Below are 20,495 nucleotides of genomic sequence, written 5' to 3' on the forward strand. Positions count from 1 at the left end.
TGCCAACTTTTGAGCTCCTCAAACAAGAAGCAGGGTGCCAAGCATGGCTTTCATCCTCAAGCCCTCTTTGATGAATTTAAGCACAATAACTAATTATAGGTTAAATATAGTGCTTCAGAAAATATGAAACAAATCATATTAAAATAAATAAAAAATTCAGCTACACAAGGAAAAATAAGAGAAAAATAAAAGCATAATGTGAAGGAAAATTTCAAGATCAAATAATATACTAGAATAAAAGGAATATCTTTTGAAATCTAAATAAGAGATTCTGAAAGGATATCAAACTTTGATCAAATATTAAGATATAGATAAAACTTGATTGGTTAGTAGGCTAAAGTACTCAAATAGTAGAATAAAATATATGGCTAGTAGGTCAAGTATTACTAGAAGAATACCAACCACAAACCAAATATCGAAAAAAAAGCTGGAACACCAAAAATGCAGATCAATACATTAAGGATGTAAATTGATACATCAAGAGTGCAAATGAACACACCAAAAGTGCCGACTAATACATCAATGGTGCAGGTCAAAACACTCAAAATGCAAATTCATTAACTAGATTGTAGATCTAAGAATAAGAGTCATCAACTTAGAATAAAGTCTTAATACAGCGGAGTCTAAAGATGATGACCAACTAGCAATTAATAATACTCATGATGTGAAAAAAAAAAGATCAGACTGCCTAAAATATAAAAGTGGTGGATGGGAGGCAACCACGAAGTATAACAATAATCACCCATCTAGTAAACAATGGTAAGAACAAATGTCCAAAATAAGTAGTGGCACCTATCTTTCCACTAATCAGAGTATGTGAGAAAAAATAGTACTATCTACCCTGCAGGATAATAATAACCCATATGACATGCAATAGCAAAAACAATTATCCAAAATGAGTAACGCAACTCATCTTTCCACTACATAGAACGTGAGATGGATGGCACCACCTACCAGAGATGATTGCCTATGTGGTAGCCTGTGGTATATAGTAACAAAGACAAATGTCAAAATCAAGTCGTGGCACCCATCTGACCAGTTAATGGGAGCCACCGATAAATAGTAGGTCATTGCCGTAGAAGAATCTTTTCAAACATCATTATCGATGAACTTTTATTTTCAGTATTTCTTCTTTATTATCCTTTAATTTATCAATATTTAGTTAGCACTGCAATAGTTAAAAAGCCTTCAAATTTGAACCCCAGCACCTTCTCTTAGTTCGGCTGACAAATCGATGGCACATCGGCAAAATTATCTAGCCCGGCAAATAAAGTCGTTATCCTCTTTCCATCCATCCCAATTAAAAGAGGGAAACACCAAGACCAAGATCGAGACTTCGAGAGGTTCAGTCCATACATGAATCCAAACTCTTCCCTTCCCAAACCCAGTCAGGTGTAGGTTGGGTCACATAGGGTTCGGATCATAATGAGATTAGTTCTAGGTTGGGCCACGCACAAATTTGGTCTGAGTTTAAGTTGGATCAGGCATTAATCGAGTCCGGTTTTTCAGGTGCCGTTATTTGGAAAGTCAACCATTTTCGTACCCTCAAATTATTCAATAATGACATAAACTCGATAAATTAACTAATAAGTTCTCTAAGAAGCTTAAGATATAGGAATAAACTATCCATTATACAACAAGGGAACTATAAAGCATGGTTGTGACCTAGGTCTAGGATGGTTCAAAGATTCATAAAATTCAAACTGATACCTAAATTTATGATTGATAAACTTTTCTTGGACCCACTCCTAAACCCAAACAATTATGTGGCCTCTCTTGGAACCTGTACTTCTTGGCCTGTAGGTCCGGGCTAAGTCTCAAAGTGGTTGGCATGGGTAAAGGACTACGAGTCCCAGCAACAGCCTCAAATATGTTTTAGCACATTAAGAAATAAGCTTACTAATAATTATTAATGCAATGATAACATCCAAAATAGCCCCACTTCAACCCCACATCAAATGCAAGATCATTTGTATTTGGCTCAGCAACAGCCTTATATATGCTTTAGCACATTAGCCAAGCCGTATCATTCCAAAAAACTTTGATAACATCCAAAATAGCCCCACTTTTAACTCCACATCAAATTCAAGATCAAATGTATAGCCTTATAGATGGCTTGAAAACTCCATTTATTTGGCACAACCTACAAGAAGGAAAAAAAAAATAACTTCAAGCTTCCACATAATCTGTTATCTAATGCATAATACATAATATTTCATTATTTTATTTGTGCCTCTAATTTACAAGATTTTCTTTTTAAGTTGGATTTGATTGTGCATGAGATTAATTGGTCGAATTTAACTATAATAAATCCACAAACCAAGCAAATTAAATTCAAAGCTTACACTAAAAAAGAGTACTTAATTCATGGAGCTGAATTTTAGTATCAAATTATTTGCTTATTTTAGATCACCCATTAAACTTGCGAATTCATGGTGCCTAATCAGATTATTCTATTTTTTATTTTTTTAAATAAAACTTTATTTGTCCCATTAGTGCAACCCTTGCATGCACTGCATGGTCTTTTGCTTGTAGATCAACTAAAAGAGATGGACTATAAAACTTGGTTCCAAAATTCGATCATTAAAGAATTACAACCCTTAGATCATGAGTGAAAGACATGAAATTAATTTGTTGATACAATGCAGTTCAGTGTGCCTATACAACAAGCTCATCCTCAAGATAATTATATTCAAATGTGAACTCAGTCTTAATCCTTTGGCACCTGCAACCAACAGGAACATGTTAGTACATTTGAAAACAACAAAAAGGATTTCAGCAAGTTTCATCAAAGACTGATATTTAGCAAATGTCTTCAATTTTTCGTTTTCATGCTCAATTAAAACAAGCAAATATTTAACTATAAAGTTAGCTTGACCAACAAATCATCAAGGCCATCAAACAATCATTCTTCCATGTGTTTTCTTTCAGAGTGACAATCATATCATTTTTCATGGGCCTACAGGCAATAACTAGTTGGTGCTTCAAAGGTTACTACCAAGGATCGTTCTTTTATAGATAAATATCGTAAAAAAATTGATCAACATTTTCATCAACCAACTTATTTATATTTTCATATTTTTTAAAGTAGATAAGTTACTTTCCCATAAATAGTATTTATCTATGAAATGAAGAAAAATTTTATCTATCTAGGAAGTGGCTAAATCATTTTTCCATCAATTAATAAAATAGATATTTAATTTTATTCCTAAAATATCCAATCCTTATTTTCAATACCTCCATTATTCAATGCCCAATAACTCAGTCATCCATTTTCTCTCAATAAAAATATAAAGGATATTATAAAAAATATGGATAATTTTAACAACTTATCCAAGAAAATAGTAATGCAAAAAAATATAGATAAGAGATTTCGAAACCACTGTCCTATACATAAAAAAACAAAGATAAATTATTTTCTTATGTAAATATTGCTTGAAAATATTTATCTAAAAAAATATAAATTTTTAGATAAATATTTTATTCACAAAAGAACAGATCTTAAACAAAAAGTGACCAAGAGGCCATACTAAAAATGAACTTTTTGTTATAATAATTAAGCCAAAATGAGAAATGCAAATTTCGTATATTCAGAAAAATTGTACACAATAAGTAATATTATCATATTTTGTATGGAACAAACGACAGATTCTTGAAAAAGAAAAAAAAAATTAAATATATGAGCATACCATCCATGCTGGGAACCATCATCTGCAATATGGAAATCAAAGTACACGTATGTTCCCTTCTCATATTCATCATTTGTAACTTTTGGCTCCTCATGCCGTTGAAACCAAGTGTTATATTTCTTATGATATCTCCATGATTGCCTTTTCAATTCCCTTGCAGCTAAGTATTGCGGGTAAGTGTTCTGTAATAATATATTCGGCATTTAGACAGACTCAGAACTTGGCACCTAAAGTAACATATATTCACTTATTAAAAAAGAGCACAAGATACCTGTTGATAGTAAAATGCGAAGAAGAAGGTATCAGTGCCAATCGCCTCAAAACCCATTCGTTCCCAGAAGGCTGGATTGTCTATGATTGGAGCCTGAGTTTGAGGATAGCTAGCAGGAGTCACTGCAGGGTGCCTCTGGAAAAGGAAGATCCTCACGTGAAAATGAAATAATATACAGGGACACTAAAACACATTATATTATGATCATACAGTGATACATGGCAGAGTTTCCCTACCGGAACATAGCTCTTTACACGTTCGGAATCCTTGGGCTGAGGAAGTTTGTAAAATGCAGCTTCAAGCATCTGCATGTTATAGATTTGATCATGCATTCCGCCAGAATTCCCAGCTGATCCACCAAGGTTATCTCCAATGGCACCAAGGTCAGAGACACTTCTTCGACCAATTACACCAAGGCTAGCTGAAGACTGACTGGGTTGCAATGGTTGCCCAGGTGAGAGATCAGTATCTCTGGGTAACTGATTACCTTCAGTCAAAGAGGATGAACCTGTGCCCTGGGAAAATCAAAAAAAAAAAAGAAAGATATTTACATCTACACAGTTTTCAGAAATTACAAATGCCAAGAAACAAGGAAATATTATAAAAAGCATTGACCATTAAGAAGAATTTCTGACAATTGATTTTTTTATATGCTATGATTTCTTTACTTTTTTTTTTTTTTAATTTAAGGATAAGCAAATAACAGGTACATAGTTACTGCATACAAAATAGCCGCCTTTAAATCCACAGATTCCAATTTCAACACTTACCAAGGGATTCCTACTACACCTATTGAAGGGTTATGAACTTACAACCAACCTTATAATTCAGGAAACAAATAAATTGCCTCAGGATTCCAAAAGAGAAGTGGTGAAAGCTTCACTGGCAAAGAAAATTATGCCTAGATGTAATAATAATAGCAAATGCAAATGACAGATAATTACAGGGAGAATATCACACCTGGAAGGAACACAAAAAACTTAATTAGTTCAATTGATCCGGACACTTTAAAGGCAGAAAAACCAGTTCATACCAGCAGAAATTGGTTCAATAGATATATGAAGTTGGACAGATGTGAAAGGAGTCTGTATTTGCCATTAATGTTAGACTTATCATTCCAACAAATAACAACAAAAAGAAGGGACAATGCCAGGAATCCTATTTCTTCATAAATCACATTGAAATCTGATAGAGCAAATTTCAGTCCCAATCAGATATTTTTACAATGAAATAAATCCGAATTGGAGGTTTTAAATTTAGCATGACCAGGAAGGTTCAAAGATTATATATTAAAAATTCATGAGTCTCTACCATGTATGGTGCCTTTAACTCCTCATCATTAACAGTCTTGTTGAAAGCAGAACTTGTGGCAGTTTCAATATTCAGATCATCAGACAAATTCTGCAGGTTCTGGTCTTCTACTTTCAGGTGTCCAGCATCTGCATTACAAAATGAAAAATGGTTGATAACTGATTGTGGTAAAAACATCAAGTTCATAAAAAGAATAATAAATATACCTCCATCTTTTGGTCCGGTTGAAATCACAGGATGTGGGGAAGATTGTTGTAGAATTGACGTTGCCTGCTGTTGTGAGGCTGATGAAACAGAAACAAGGCCTGGTCCCTGAACACCAAGTCCTAAACCAACTTGAGGTGAAATAGAAGAGCCTTGAGAATTAAGCTGTATAAAAAAATTTCAAGTTAGGCATCATTTGGATAACTGATTTTAAATGTTTTTCAATCAACATAAGAGATTTAGAATGGTAAGTACAGTTTATGAATGAGGACTTCGGTGCCATGATCTTTCAAGTCGATATGCAAGCTTCATGCAAGATAGTATCCCTCAAAATTCAGAAATCAACTTCTTGAACCATATTAACAAAAGGTAATTCGAGGCTTTCCCCAAAAGCAACCTTTTTAATAAGTAAATTAGCATGGTGTACCGATAACATTACCTACAATGAGGATGTAAGTTTTTATGAAAAGGTTTAAAAGACAACGTAGAAATATCCAACCAAAGATTTTCTTTGTTTGTTGGCATCATGCGGCCAAAATATTAGGATGTTCACAAAGAAGTTTTTATGTTTAGTGAAATCTAACATGAGATATTAAGGTGGTCATAGGTCTTCAAATGCTGGGGATGACATCACCATAGGTATTACTGAGCAACCTAGGGCCTAAATTTAAAATATACCGGTGAAAGTTGACAGAACGATGCCACAGAAATCTTTCAACCATTGTAAACACATTCACTCACAGTCAAACCAAGAGATTGTTGCAATTGTCAAAACAATGCATACCACAACAGACTTATTCTTCTGTTACAAAGATCTTGACTGAACTTACAAAGAGCCAGTTTATGGAAAGTGTTCTGAAACCATCATTCAGAGGCTTGAGCAGTCAAGTGAAAACATAAATAAACTCTTCATAGGATAAACAATCTCAGCCTTAGTTACATGAATCAGGAATGGAAACAGGTGGGGGTGCTTTAAAAGTGGGTGCTTAGGAAGTGGAAAAGCAAATTTCCAGGAACATTCTGATGCAGGTCATCTATATAGAACCTACTCATAATGTCTCAAACTATGGAAAGGGCATTTAAGTTAAAATAGGTACTAAAAGAGCTCAAACAGTAAGAAACTGATTACACTAGAGAAAAGATATATATGGAAAAAAAAAAACTTCTTAAGTAGATGATATAGTTTTCACCAAAATATTGGTATTTAGAAGGCAGTATGTTGTAATACTAAAATCATTGCCTATGAAAGGCTAAAAAAAAAAGAGTGAAGAAAAGTCTGTAATACTATAATGAAAAAGATTAGCATAAAAGTTTAGTCCCTTCTAACCGAATAAATGGGAATTAAAGGCCCATTGAACTAGAAAATCCCTTCAGATAAGCATAACTTATCCCATGTCACATGAAACAACATTCATCTATGATTGACTAAAATCACAATATCACCAGAAAACAATGTGGAAGTCCAAGTAGAAGCATAAAATAGAACACAATGGGCATTACATGTATGATCAGCAGTCTACCCACACTGAACAAGTAGCATTGACAAATAAAACAACATTTCAACCTTCATATTTATGGTCCAATAATTCCTGCTTAAAATTTCTGTTGACACCAAACCTCAGCCCTAGCCAAAGTAATATTTTCGGTCATGAGAAATGTCCAAAATCAGAAAGCATAAACCAAATTAATGTGGAACACAGAAATTGTCTATATTATGAAACAGAGTTTCAAATACATATAAGCCGTGATGAAGCTGATTTGTACACATTTCATTATCCCACACTTTATGATGGAATGCCTTCAACAAGAAACCTGCATTCCACTTGATTTTAAAATGTTAAGTCAGGGCTATAAATTTCTTGAAGGTGGTCTAAAAGACCTAGTTGTGGATCCTAGATTTATTTTACATCACACTTGGCTAACCTTGGCATGGTGTCTAACTTTAAATACAACTCATTGAACTCACTTAATGAATATGTTATAATCAGAAAACCAAAACAGTAGTACAATTTTCCATCTAATAAGTTCCATGGAAAAAATATATGTAAACCCACTACAAAAATAAACACACATTCCAGGGTTAAAAGGTGAACCAACAGGGTGTATTTATCAAACAGGAGCGTCTACAAAGATTAGAAAGATGTGCATGGTTGGTGAACTGGTCCTTACCCACATACAAAAATGGATTTAGCACTACCAACAGCCAGATAATCAAAGGACATATCTAGAACCCCCACTCAGGGGTGCAATCAAGCCAATCTTGAACAAGCTTGGTTTGAAATGAACTTTGAGCTTGAAATTTGAGATTAAGCTTGATTTGTTTACCACCATCCCAAGCTTAATTCTGAACCTAGCCAAACATGAGCATAATTGATCAGCTTGAAAATCCTCAATCAAGCTTGAACCAAGCTAGATTTCAAGCTTGATTCAAATCTTAATTTACACTAAATGGGTTAAGAAATAAATAAGCATTCATTCTTGAAACAACCATAATAATATGGACCATAGGATCTAAGATCCAGCAGCACCATCTAAACTTACAATGCATACTTTTAAGCCTACTTGAGTTGAGCCTGATCGAGTCAGGTGCTCAGCTTGAAATTAGTTGGGAGCCTAGACTGCTGGTTCAAGATTGATTCATTTAGCTTCGGATCAAGCTTTCTTTAGAGCCGAGACCTAGCTCTAAAGCAAGACTAGATATATGGGGGATAGCAGTTGTTTCAGGCAAATATTGCCCAAACCACTCGAACGGCCTACAAATTGCCTGAATCAGGATCAAACCAATGCCAGATCGAGAAGTACTGCCCAGCAATTCTCGATAGTGGTTTTCAATAGGGGAAAAAGGCAAATTTTCTACCATTCGAAGGTGGAAACAAGACAAGGTAGACCATGTGAGCATCCTATGTCAAGCTTCACAAGATTCGACCTTAGGACTAAGAGTTTTGGGGTCAGAACAAGCTTCTTTTTGTTTAAATTTCTTTCAAGACAAGAAAAAACAAATCAAGTTCAAAGGGAGATAATATTGAGGAATTTAATCTAGGACTAGGTAGAAACTACTCTCACATTCGATATCAAAAGTCCATATAGCAAAGAGATCCTAGTGGCATAAGGATTTTCACTGATTATTTTTACAGGAGGACAAAATTGTAAATCTCACATCTCTACATGATTTTATCTTTACATGAAGTGTCTCCTTAAAATAACTTATGCTATTCCAAATTGCTCGATCAATTCCTAATCTAAAAAGAATAGTACTTTGGTCAAGAAATCCTTCTAAGCAGACATACAAAAACATGAAACAAAAAATAGATAAACAAGCGCAATGGGCCTTTTGTCACTGAGGTAATTGAGATAAATTTTATACTAAATGACTTCTCGCGTGTCATCCAAGATAGCCAACTCCTAGGTTCTTCTATCATTATGATACAAAACCCAAAAAAAGCTGTATGTGGGGTGTTTGGTTACATGGTCAACTTCAACTTTGCTTTTCATTTTCTTATTGTGAAAATATTTGGCTATGTATAGAAATCCATTGCTCCCACACAATTTGACTGGATACAATAGACAGGTTTAATATATTTTGACAGCAAGTTACACCTTACAAAGCGTCAGCTTGTGATTAACACCATACACTTGGTTGCCAGTTTTCTTCCCCTTTATATATTAAGTACTTGACCTTTTGAGGTCTCTGAATAAGTCAACAATTCACTCGGCTTGGGTGGTTCATCGGTTCAGGCCTATATCACCATCAATTATAAGTGGGGAGGCTGAGAAGGCCTCTTATGCCTCCTCTGCCTCTTTCCTTTTTTTGAGTTTCAAGGATGAGATAATTTTGAATTTTCACCAATTAGTATTAAAGATCTTCGCTTCTCGTGGTATAATACCTTCCTCCCATATCATCTCACCCTTTTCCTTTTCCATGCCAGAAATTAGCAAAAATGGAAAATTTGATGGAAGATCATGCCAAAATTTTGTATTTTGGCCTGATTTTATACATCAAAGAAATAATAATTTTTCATTCACCATATAACTTTTTAGATTAAAAATATATCTTTGGATTAAAAATAATAGTTAATAAAATAATGTTCAAAAAATTTCTGTAAAATCAGTAGCATGTCTAAGGGCATGCATGGTACTTGCTATCTTAATCTGATAGCAATTTATTACAATTTAAACATGATTATGGCTACCCAAGCCTAAGCCCAAATTCAAATAAATTTGAAAAATAAGTAGTACCTAGCGCATACCATGAGTTAAAAACATATTTATAGTACCCCTTGGTAGTATTCCAGATATATCTGAATTAAAATTAATTTTTTCAAAAATTTTATAACAAAGGTTCACCATCTTAGTATTAGCCCCGGACAGATACCATCCTATTATAATGTCGATATGCGGTTCGAGACGATATGAAACAGCATACTGAGTGCCCATACAATAGAAGACAACATTCTAGATCGATACCAGTATAGTATGCCTATATAGTATGGTACCAACCAGTATAGCAAACCTTGTTTATAACTAAATATTATTTTATTATTTAAAAATTAATTAAAAAATTAAAAATTATATAATTATGAAAAATAGTATTTTGTACAAATAATGTAGAAGTATTTTTGAAGCAATTCAGCCCTTTTTTGTATTATAATATAAATTATCTGATGTCTAAATAATTAATTTATCACTAAAAATATATAAGCATTTGTCAAACTTGCATAAATGAATCCAACAAGAAAGGAGGATAGGGAGAATGGCATAGGTTAAAATTTTCTTATTTTTATATTTGTGCTTAACATAAGTACACCAAAATTCCTTAATGAATGGTCATCCACCATAAATCAGTACCACAATGTAATGATTTTAGGTCAGCACCACTAAAGATGCAAGCGGTGTCATGCAAACTGGGAGGGGTAACGAGGTTGAAGAAACATCTAGTCGGCAACCATCCTAACATGGATGCTTATAAGAAACATCAATAGGAGATCCGCCAGAAGTTAAAAGCACTTTGCTGTTTTTGAGGGAGAGCAAGCAAAATAGTGCAAAGAAGCAAGCAAAGATCAAGCATCAAGCAACCAAGCCACCATCTCTCTAGAGAGATCCGGAGCACTATGAGGCATCGAATCCAGATGACATGGAAGAGGCTCAGATCCAAGCTTCCATACAAATAACCTGAATGAATAGTCACACAGAGAGGAGGTTGCCAAGAACTGGGCTCAATTTGGGGCCTCATGGTACAAGGCAAGTTCTGATTCCTGGTCTGCCAAGGCAAATCTAAGCAATAGGAGCCGATCAATTAGCTTGTTGGAAAAGATGGCATGCAGATAGCCTCCATGTTTGGACCCTTTGCCAGCAAGAAAGGAAAGATGCACAAAGATACCAAAAGGGTCACCATTCATGACCAAGATTCACATGCCTTTTCTACTAGAGATTCAAAGTAGCAAAGGATTGATACTAGTTAAAGATAAGAAAAAAGATGTGTGCAGAGCCTAGCTTCCTAGTTCCATTTCGGCCACATCCTTGCATATGTCGTAGACGACACATCCTATCAGCCCTATTTAGAGAACTGGTCAAAGTATAGATCCTCCTGAGTCAAAGGCCACATAGGTGAGCTGCTTGATAATAACAGGAAGCAGCCAAGGGAGATAGATGGCCTCATACTAGAGCAAATGAGCATCTATAGTCTGACTGATATGTGACGGTGGATGAGACCTAACAAGTAAAGCATCGTTAATTTCTTGACATACTATGATAAGATATTCTTCCATAATTCAGTCAATGCTTCGAATAAGGTGCACGATGCCTAGTACACCCTCAACTTGATGGAACAAGCAACTGATCAGATAAGAGAGCAGCATGCCATAAGGTGATTACACATAATGGATCACATACAAGGTTGCAAGGGACATTATAATGATCATAAGGCCCCGCATTTTCTGGACCTCATATGCAGCCCACTGCATAGACCCAATCCTGAAGGACAATGGCAAGATCCGTAGAGTCAAGCAGGTGGTGGAGACAACACAGGCCATCATAAAACTCATATAAATAACATATGGAATTTGTCCTTGATGAGAAAGCACACTGAGGGTGAGATACTGAGCTAGTGATCACCCACTTTGCCACGCACTATATTGCACTCGACAGCCTTATTAAAAAGAAGATAGGCTTGCATCAAATATTCACAAGTGCCAAGTGGCAGGAGAACAGACATGCTCATAGTGGAAGCCAGAAGGCCATCTCAACAAGGGCTTAGTGACAAGTCAATAGTTTTGAAAGCAGGCCACGAGAATGGTTAAAGCAATTGCACTACTACATTGAGTGCTTAGGGTTGTGCATAGCAAGAGATACCCCCGAATAAGCTTCTTATACCATAATGATGACTGCTAAGACTGAGATCAATGAAGCAAATCCAAAGCATACTAATTAGTACATCAACATCATTGAGCAGATGTGGGATTACCAGCTGAGCAGGGACATACATCTAGCTGGTTATCCAAACGCAATCCTCGAAACTTGTTTATTCTCATAAAATAAGACCTATGTACAATTATTTATTTATTAAAAAATCAATTATAATATATCTTGGCAGCCTGATACATGAATAGTGTATTGTGTTTTTTACAGAGGTGGAATTACCAGCTGGGCTTCACCATGTATCGTGTTTTTTAAAAAACATGATGAAATAAAGGCGAACCCCTGTTTCGAAACCGCAGCGGTTGCGGGGCTATTTTGGGCTAGGTGGCCTCCCCACCGCCTTCCACTCCCTCTCTTCTCCCTTCCCCTCTCTCTATCTCTCTCTCTCTTCTCGCATCTAACTGAGGACCAGAAGCCTCGGAGGCCTCGACAGCCCTTTGGTGGGCCACCGCCAGCCTTCCACTTTCCTTCCCTCCTCTCTCTCTCTTCCTCTCATTCCTTCTCCCTCTCTCCATCTTTGCTAACGTTGCAAATCAAATGCCCGAACCACACCGATTAGCTGCCAGTACGGTTCAGCACAATCTGAACCGGCCAATTCAGGGCGGTTCAACAAACCCTATTTTCAATAATATGTACTCACGCATTCTCTATGTCAATCATCTTAAAATCAAATTCATTAATTGATTATATGGACTATTGAGATCAATTAAATATAAAAAATCATCAAAATGGCATTAAAATCGTAATGAAAACAACAATAATCATTAATATAATCACCCAAAACATCGAAATTGCATTAAAACCAGAAAAACATTATTAAAATGATCCCCCATAACACTAGTGGTTGAAAAAATAAAAAAAAAAATAAGAATGTGTATTAGTACTAAACTAGTACACCACGGCATATTCTATCGGTACAATATGTACCCATACCATACCGTACTAGCCACTAACCAGTACAGCACCTAATACTAGTTTAGCAATCATTGGTATAAGCTATTGTTCTTTAGACTTCCAAATTTTTCCTCTTTTATAAGGTTTAGCACTTACTTTCATCAATGAATAGGATTTAATCTAACAAGCGTACATGTTTAAAGTACTGAGACAAGAAACATTATGTTAGGCTCCAGCTAGAACCATTTTCTTTGACCTTCTAAACATGATATAATGTTTAGGTTACAACCAAAGAGCAAAAACCAAGATGTTGTTCCAAAATACCTATCCACTCCAATATGCCAATACATAGGCATTTTATCCTTGACATTCACACTAAGCAATAAGTATGATGCTCATCTTTCATATTCATAACCACATCCAATAAGCCAAAGCCTGCTTCATGTATACAGGGCCTTGATGTTATTAAATCATGAACAGCATAGCATGGATTGGTCTAACATCAATTGAAGAATTTGAGTTTGAAAAAAATGGCCCTAATAATGACAACAGTCACACAAGTACAGGACTACCCCTGTCAACCATATCCACAAGTTTGGCATTTCAGAACAAGTCAACTAGGGGCATAACTTTAGTCTCAGGAAAAATGCAGAGAATTCACTATGGTTCAGAAAGAACTCAAATAATAAAACAGTAACAGAAAAGCAATAGCGTAAGGGAATGTAAAGCCTTTTATAGATTTTTAGATTGCTAGGGTAAAAGAAAACATGGAGGAAAGAACATCAAACAATGGCCAAAACACCACCACCACCACCAGCAGCAGACAATTTAGCCCATGAATATCTCCAGTATAAGCCAAGACTCTATTCGAGTATCATGTAATTGGTGAAATAGTAATAGGTCAATTCTTTATCCAAGGATAATCCAGAAAATCATTCTGCCAAGGAAAGAATCATGGATAAATTCAAGATTTTCTCGAAAACATTCTCAATTTCTCACTACATTTCCCACTATATACTTCTGCCGCATTTCGTCTGAAGTTTTAGATGAAACTGGACCCTAAACTGCTCATTCTAGCTATTCTTGCCAAAAATCTTTTATCGATCCACATTTTCCTAGGGCGCAGTACAAGGCTAGTATATCTTGCAACCAAAGGGCCTTCCACGCTTAAAGCCACTAAAACATTCTAACACGCCAAAAATAATGCAACTGCTTTAAAAACTCCATGCTATGATTCTTTATGTTAATCTACTTTAGACAGAAAGCTATGTTCTTTTAGGAATGGCAATAACCAAAAAAGGGAAAAACTATCTAGCAATTGAAGATATACACAGCCACAAAAATCGTGACAGGATTAACTTTCAAGACCAATTATGTTTATTCTGGGGCTGCCATAGTTCAAAACCAAGAAAACCTTCTCAAAAACAGAAAAGTAATTTCAATAAAGAAATAATTCTTTGAAGTTTCTGAAACCGGTATTGGAGCCTCCTCTTATATGTAAATCATAAGACTAAAGATACAATTCTATTGGAAGGTTTGCCGTACCGGTACGTACAAACTGTACCATATTATATCAGTACTGGACCAATACATAGTATAGAGGGCGTACCAACACACCAAAAACCATACTGAGCAAATCAGCATTGTAAAAGGATGGTACCGGTAAAAGGTCCAGTACCAAGATGGCAAACCTTGATTGATAACATAAGATTTGATGAATTCTGTGTTCAAGAAGGTAAGGACCTGTTGTAAAAGTACACTTTGCTGCTGTGCAGATAATTGCTTGTCATTCGCACTGGGAACATGTGGACCACCAAGAAGGGGACTGTGGCCTTGTTGCTGCACTTGTTGCAGTCGCAGCAGAAATTTCTCCCTCTGGTCAGGAGCAATCTCCAGTCGTCCACGAAACTGTCCCTGAAAAAAACCAAAAATTGATTCTTCTCAAGCAACCAGCATTATTGATCTTGTATCAAACTCTTAAACTATGCCTCAAAAAGGAGTTCAGAGTTGCTAAAACATGGATGATAATCAGGGTGCTCTAGTTCAAAGGCAAAACATGGCAGCTCAGTCATAGTTGACATCATGAAATAAATGTTCATCCAGGGCAAGACTAACTTGAGGCCTAAATTCAGCTGAACAAATAGAAAACAAAAAAGAAAAATAAAGTAAATCAACATGTCAACAGCAAAAATCAAGCAACCAGCCAAATTGCTTCTAAAAGCTTATTCAGAAGTATCTTGAATTAGAACAATCAATCCACTTAAGTTTAAAACTTATGCTAAATTGTGATATGGGAAAATATATTATTTTAAAAAGGAACTCTGAAAGTTCTACAGAATACATAGATGATGGCAATCCCTGTCCCTTTTTGCTTCTTCTCTATTTTTTTCTCTCCTTCATTTGAAAAGCAAGGTAACTCCAATAGGAAGAAGAAACTTATTAGCAATATGAACTATACAAATTTAGTTCATAGTTTCCTGAAAAATTACGTCAAACATTCAAATCTAGGAGCAGTTTTATTTCCACCAATTGATTATAATATTACCACAGCATCGATCAATGAATTTTTACTCCTCAATATTTTGCAAGTCATATCGCTTAAAATTATATCTACCCGTGCACTATCTCAAAACTGATGTGACTAGCAATTGCATAGAGAAAATGTTTTGGGAACTAAGCCACAATCATGAATCACAATAAATTGCCCATGTGAACAAGCACCCTTGGAGTTAAGCAGACATTAACAATAGTATATTCAAAAAATCATGAGATAAATAGGACACAAATGGGTAAGGCAAATATAAAAGAAAACTAAAGAGAAAGAAAGACCAAAAGAAAGAAGAACGAAAATCTGAGACCCACAAAGGAAAAGATATCTTGAATCCACCAAGTCAAAGAACTAAGGAACCTGTCTCTTTTCTAGAGAATGGATCTTGTATTAAGCCACGAACCATTAGCACTAATACACATAATAAAAGAAATATGTATTCCTGATTAAAGTCAAACTAACTTAAAGTTTTCTTAATATAAGATCAAACTAATCCCTAATAAATTATATAATACATTACTTTAAACAGATGAAAGAACAGCAGAAATTAATTTTACAACATCCATTTGAGAGCTTTTATTTAGCAAATTTTGATGCTGATGGATTTACCTTGCCATCAGTAACCTCAAAATTTCAATGCATACTGGAAGAAACCCATCCAGTAGCTTACTTTGATGCACGGCGTACACACTCCATACACAAATAAGGAAGAATCATGTTTGTGAAATGCTAATCATTTTACAATTTTCTTCTAATGCGAGGGATGGTCTCTTCGGAGGCATCCGACAAAATTAGAACGATACAGAAAAGACTAGCATGGCAACAGTGCAAAGATAGCATGGCAACTGCGCAAAGATAGCGTGCACAAATCAAGAAATGGTCCAATTTTTTCACTTTATCAAAAAAAAAAAGAAAAAAAGAGGGATGATGATGTGTTGGACAAGCATTTATGCTACATAACACCTAATTAGTAATGAACTCCATATAGTTTGAAGAATCTAAGTTTCAGATAAAACATAACAATTGTATATCCATGAACATACAATTCTTCAAAGACCCCAATTTGGTTAAATTTTTGGCTTCTCATTCAGACAAGAATCATATATCAGACATTCAACCAATGCAATGAGGGAGCCAATGGCCAATGGATATTGAGATGAGCATCGAGGCAGACACCTCAAGAATATTTTACTACAATATGCAGTAAAAAGCAACAAGTTTATCTACTCCCCATTTCTCCTGATGAATTTGTCCTGTTAAATGTGCAAATAATGAAATAAAATTCATAAGCCTTTCATCCTTTGATCAATCCAAAAAACAATGCTCTATGGAAGCATCCAAATGTGGTCATGATTAGTGGGAACCCAAGCTTTGCAATAATTATTATTTAACATTTAACTACATATGATGAACCAAAAATAAACATAGAAATAAAACTAGGCCCTATGTAAAAGAATGGCAACAGAAAACCACATTAATAAAAGTTTAATACAGATTGATTTAGATTCAAAAACAGAATTGAAATTTATACTGTCTAAACATTGTATTCATTGGAATAAACTGTGTTAAACTATCAATGTGAAACTTTCTTAGGTGTTAAACTTCCTCAACATAAAAGCTCAAGGACAAAGGTTGCAAGACTTGAAAGTACTGGTACTGGCACCTACTGATATGATTTGTACCAATAAGTGTTACACCACCATGCCGATACACACTGTGCCTAAAGGTGCCAACACAACAAAAGTGACACGCACACTTTTTATCAGTATTAAACCATGCATGCTCTGGTACTTGAATCATTGCTCAAGAGGATAAAATATATTTATTCAACAAATTGATGCAAAGTGGATGGTCAGTTTCATCAATGATATTATGTGAGTTAGGTAAATGTTAAGAAAACTGTAAATCATAATGATAAAAAATAAGTGAGATTCAAAAGATATGATCCTGCACCATAATTCCACAAATGATCCGCAAAACAACCACAAGCATAAATTTTTTTCCAAGTTCTATCCATGATCCAGCAGCAACCTTCAGATTCCAATGACAACCATGTCTCTGTCTCTTGGTTGGAAGCCACGCCCAGCAATATAAGAATCACACTTATGATATCAATAATGCCTGAATATGTATCTGAGGAAGGACATAAAAGGCATCTTCAACCAAACATTTTCTTTCTGGTATAAATGCTGAGGCAGACGAACTAACTGAGGCAGACGAACTGACAACTCTACCAACACATGATTCTGCTCTTACATTCCAGTTACAGCTTATCCCTTGTTTTTCCAGCAATTTGATGGACATAATTATTCTCTTAGCATTTATGTGTTTGCCCTTTGCTTCTTCTCCAAAGTTATCACAGGTATGGATGAAAATATTTTTCCAAGAAATTATTGGCATTTATAAGAAATGAATAACTCGTAATGACAAATTATGTGAACATATGGGAAGAAAAATTAGAAAGAAAAAAATGTTCTCAGAAGGGAGCAGTAAACTGTTTATAAGCAAAAAAAGCAAACATACTGTTTCATTCTGACTCTGAAAAGTTGCACTTGGAGGTCTCCATTGAACTCCACTAACTGAAGGTGAAAAGACTCTTCCACCAATAACTGCACCCTCACTAACACTATTAGAATCATTTGAATTAGTTCCATCATTAGTTTTTGAAGCCTGATGCAATAGGATTCTGTTACTTAGAGGAGAAACTAATGGCTGTGAAAGACTGCCACTTCCAACATTCAACATGTTCCGCTTAGCCAAATCAGAGACTGCAGGAACTGAACCAAGTGCTCCATTGCCTGAAACAGCACTACCAGAGCTTAAACTTATTGGAGCAGTAATGGGTACTTGATTGGATATCCCTCGGCTAATACCTCTCCCAATTCCAATTTCAGGGATGGCTGGAGATGATCTACGACCAGGGAAGATCATGTTATCATCCTCCTTCACGGTACTTGATGTAGTAATAGATGCAGACGTAGCTGCAGATGAGTTATCTGTAACACCTCGAGCACTTGGTGGACCAGAGAGTATAGCTGCAACAGTAGGCCCACCAGCCAAGGGCCTTCCAGAAACATTAGAAGTGGCAGTAGAAGTAAGACCTGCAGGTGTCCCCGAACTGATACTCGGGGAAGCTGCTGATACCAAAGATCCCATGGCTCCACTTTTGGAAGGTGGTGTTCTAGGAGCTGTGTCAGAATTACTGTCCTGAGAAGCTGTTTCTTCACCTTGGTCCTGAGCAGTATGTTGTGAGGCAGTTGATGACAGAGCAGCCTGGTGGAAAATAGCACACAAAATCATACAATATCAAAGAAATGGTTTAGTCATCAATGAGACAAAGTATGTAACTAGATAAACATAAGCTATCAAGCTTCAAGACGGATTTAGACATCAATCAGCAAGCTAGTGGGTTATAAGGTGATTTATCAGCATCTTAGTATGACAGAAAAGGTAAATGCTAGACATCATCTACACATGGTTGCAGGACTATAACAGTAAAGCAGAAGGATGCTTCATAAAAATAAAATTCAAAGTTTATATAAATGCATAGATACAAACATACATACATGCATAAAAAGTTATATATATACATATATGTACACATAAAATCAGAATAAAAAGTATTTCCAGAACAAACAAAGAGCAAAACCATATGCAAAATGAATGAAGCTTCACACTAAGTTGCTCATCTCATCAAAAAAGTTGCACATGCAACAAAAATTCACAATTAAAATTCCAGTGCATAAAGATATGGAACATTGGTTGTGAATGAAAAAGTTTTCCCAACAAATTATGTCACACAGACTGCATTGAATGGCACGATGTTGCAAGTTGCAACAATTTATCTATAAGAAATTTCCATTATAATGCATTGGAGACAAAACTATTACGTCTGCATATAGACTGCACGAAGCGTACATCAGATGCTGCGAGCCGCAACAAGTTATCCATAAACAATATCCATTATAATGCATTGGAGACTCAATTATTTTTTCCAACTGGCAATAATCATTCAACAACCACAATGCAAGCAGATTCAATTTTTTCAAGTTATAAGCTACAGATGCTAAGATTAGTACAATTTCAGTCAACAAATAAAACTTAAAGGTACCTGAGTAGAGGAAGTTGCAACAGAATTCTTCGAACCTAAAACCGCAGTAGCAACAGAAACAGAACTGACACCCTGCCAAAAAGAGAGAGAAAGAATGATAGGTAACTTCAGAAAAACTGGAAGTTCTCTGCACTATGGGGTATGATAAGATATTCATGAGTCAAAAAGAGAACTGCAATCGAGGCACAAAGGTCAAATAACAAATGTTATTTATAACAGAAAATATAAAAGTACAGAATAGACCTACAGAGGACATGAAAACTAATCAGGGGTGGCATGTCCAACTTGTTACTATTTTCCACATCCAATAAAAAAAAATTATGCTTTATTTGTCAAGCATGAAAACAACTAGAATAGCAAGATTAACAACAAACATGTTAAAACATTTACAGATAAAAACCTATTATTATGTGGTGCCCCTGGAGAAACAACAGAGAATATAGATCAGGCCTTTATGTTAAAGATTATATGGAGTCCATAAATGTGGCCTGCAAATCAGTAGGAGAAAAATGCTTACAAAAAATTCAGAGTTTTGCAGAAGAATAGCAAAGAAACATCAGACGCAAATTTCAGTTTTAAGTTTCAACTCAGAGTGAAGGTAACAAATACACGATAAATTGTTGATTACTTGGTTATGATGTGATGCATGCTGATTGTTAGGCTTTGATCTCCAACCAGTGGCGAAGGGTAAAAGGGACCAGGGGGAGCCACTGCCCTCCTAAAAAATTTTAAAATATTTACTACCTATATATTTATATATATGGTGCCCCCCCCCCCCCCCAACAACATTTTAGTCTTACACACATTACGAATCCACCAGTTTGGTAAAAGGCTATATAATTAATTTATATATTAATTCTTTATTGAAAACAGTAAATTTTTTAAAGAAAGAACCATTGTTTATTTATTTTTCAACCCTTTATATTAATTCTTTATTGAAAATGGTAAACTTATTAAACAAATAACCGTTGTTTATTTATTCTTCAACCTTTTCTGTTTAAATATCCCTTGTTAAACAGTGGTTTCACATATTTTCTTTTGCAGCAAACCTTC

General features: G+C 35.3%; 1 protein-coding gene and 1 pseudogene across 3 annotated transcripts in view; one reads left to right on the forward strand and one right to left on the reverse strand.

The window, feature by feature from the left end:
• Window positions 1-2,563: 2,563 nt before the first annotated feature.
• The window catches only part of LOC105033549 (uncharacterized), a 41,466-nt gene continuing 23,534 nt past the window's right edge, over window positions 2,564-20,495 (reverse strand). For 2 of the 3 annotated variants that reach the window (XM_010908413.3, XM_010908412.3), the window contains exons 8-16: window positions 19,443-19,514; window positions 17,855-18,604; window positions 14,527-14,697; window positions 5,478-5,640; window positions 5,272-5,399; window positions 4,197-4,475; window positions 3,961-4,095; window positions 3,690-3,871; window positions 2,564-2,725 (exon numbers count right to left, since the gene is read on the reverse strand). In XM_010908413.3, coding sequence (XP_010906715.1) covers window positions 2,659-2,725; window positions 3,690-3,871; window positions 3,961-4,095; window positions 4,197-4,475; window positions 5,272-5,399; window positions 5,478-5,640; window positions 14,527-14,697; window positions 17,855-18,604; window positions 19,443-19,514 — 1,947 coding nt within the window. In that variant the 3' untranslated portion in view covers window positions 2,564-2,658. The remainder of the gene's footprint in view (window positions 2,726-3,689; window positions 3,872-3,960; window positions 4,096-4,196; window positions 4,476-5,271; window positions 5,400-5,477; window positions 5,641-14,526; window positions 14,698-17,854; window positions 18,605-19,442; window positions 19,515-20,495) is intronic. The other variant, XM_019846688.2, reaches the window with a different exon arrangement.
• Window positions 16,098-16,222, forward strand: LOC114912926 (U6 spliceosomal RNA; annotated as a pseudogene).

Source organism: Elaeis guineensis, chromosome 9, assembly GCF_000442705.2.
Source record: "Elaeis guineensis isolate ETL-2024a chromosome 9, EG11, whole genome shotgun sequence".
In the NCBI taxonomy this organism is placed as follows: Eukaryota; Viridiplantae; Streptophyta; class Magnoliopsida; order Arecales; family Arecaceae; genus Elaeis; species Elaeis guineensis.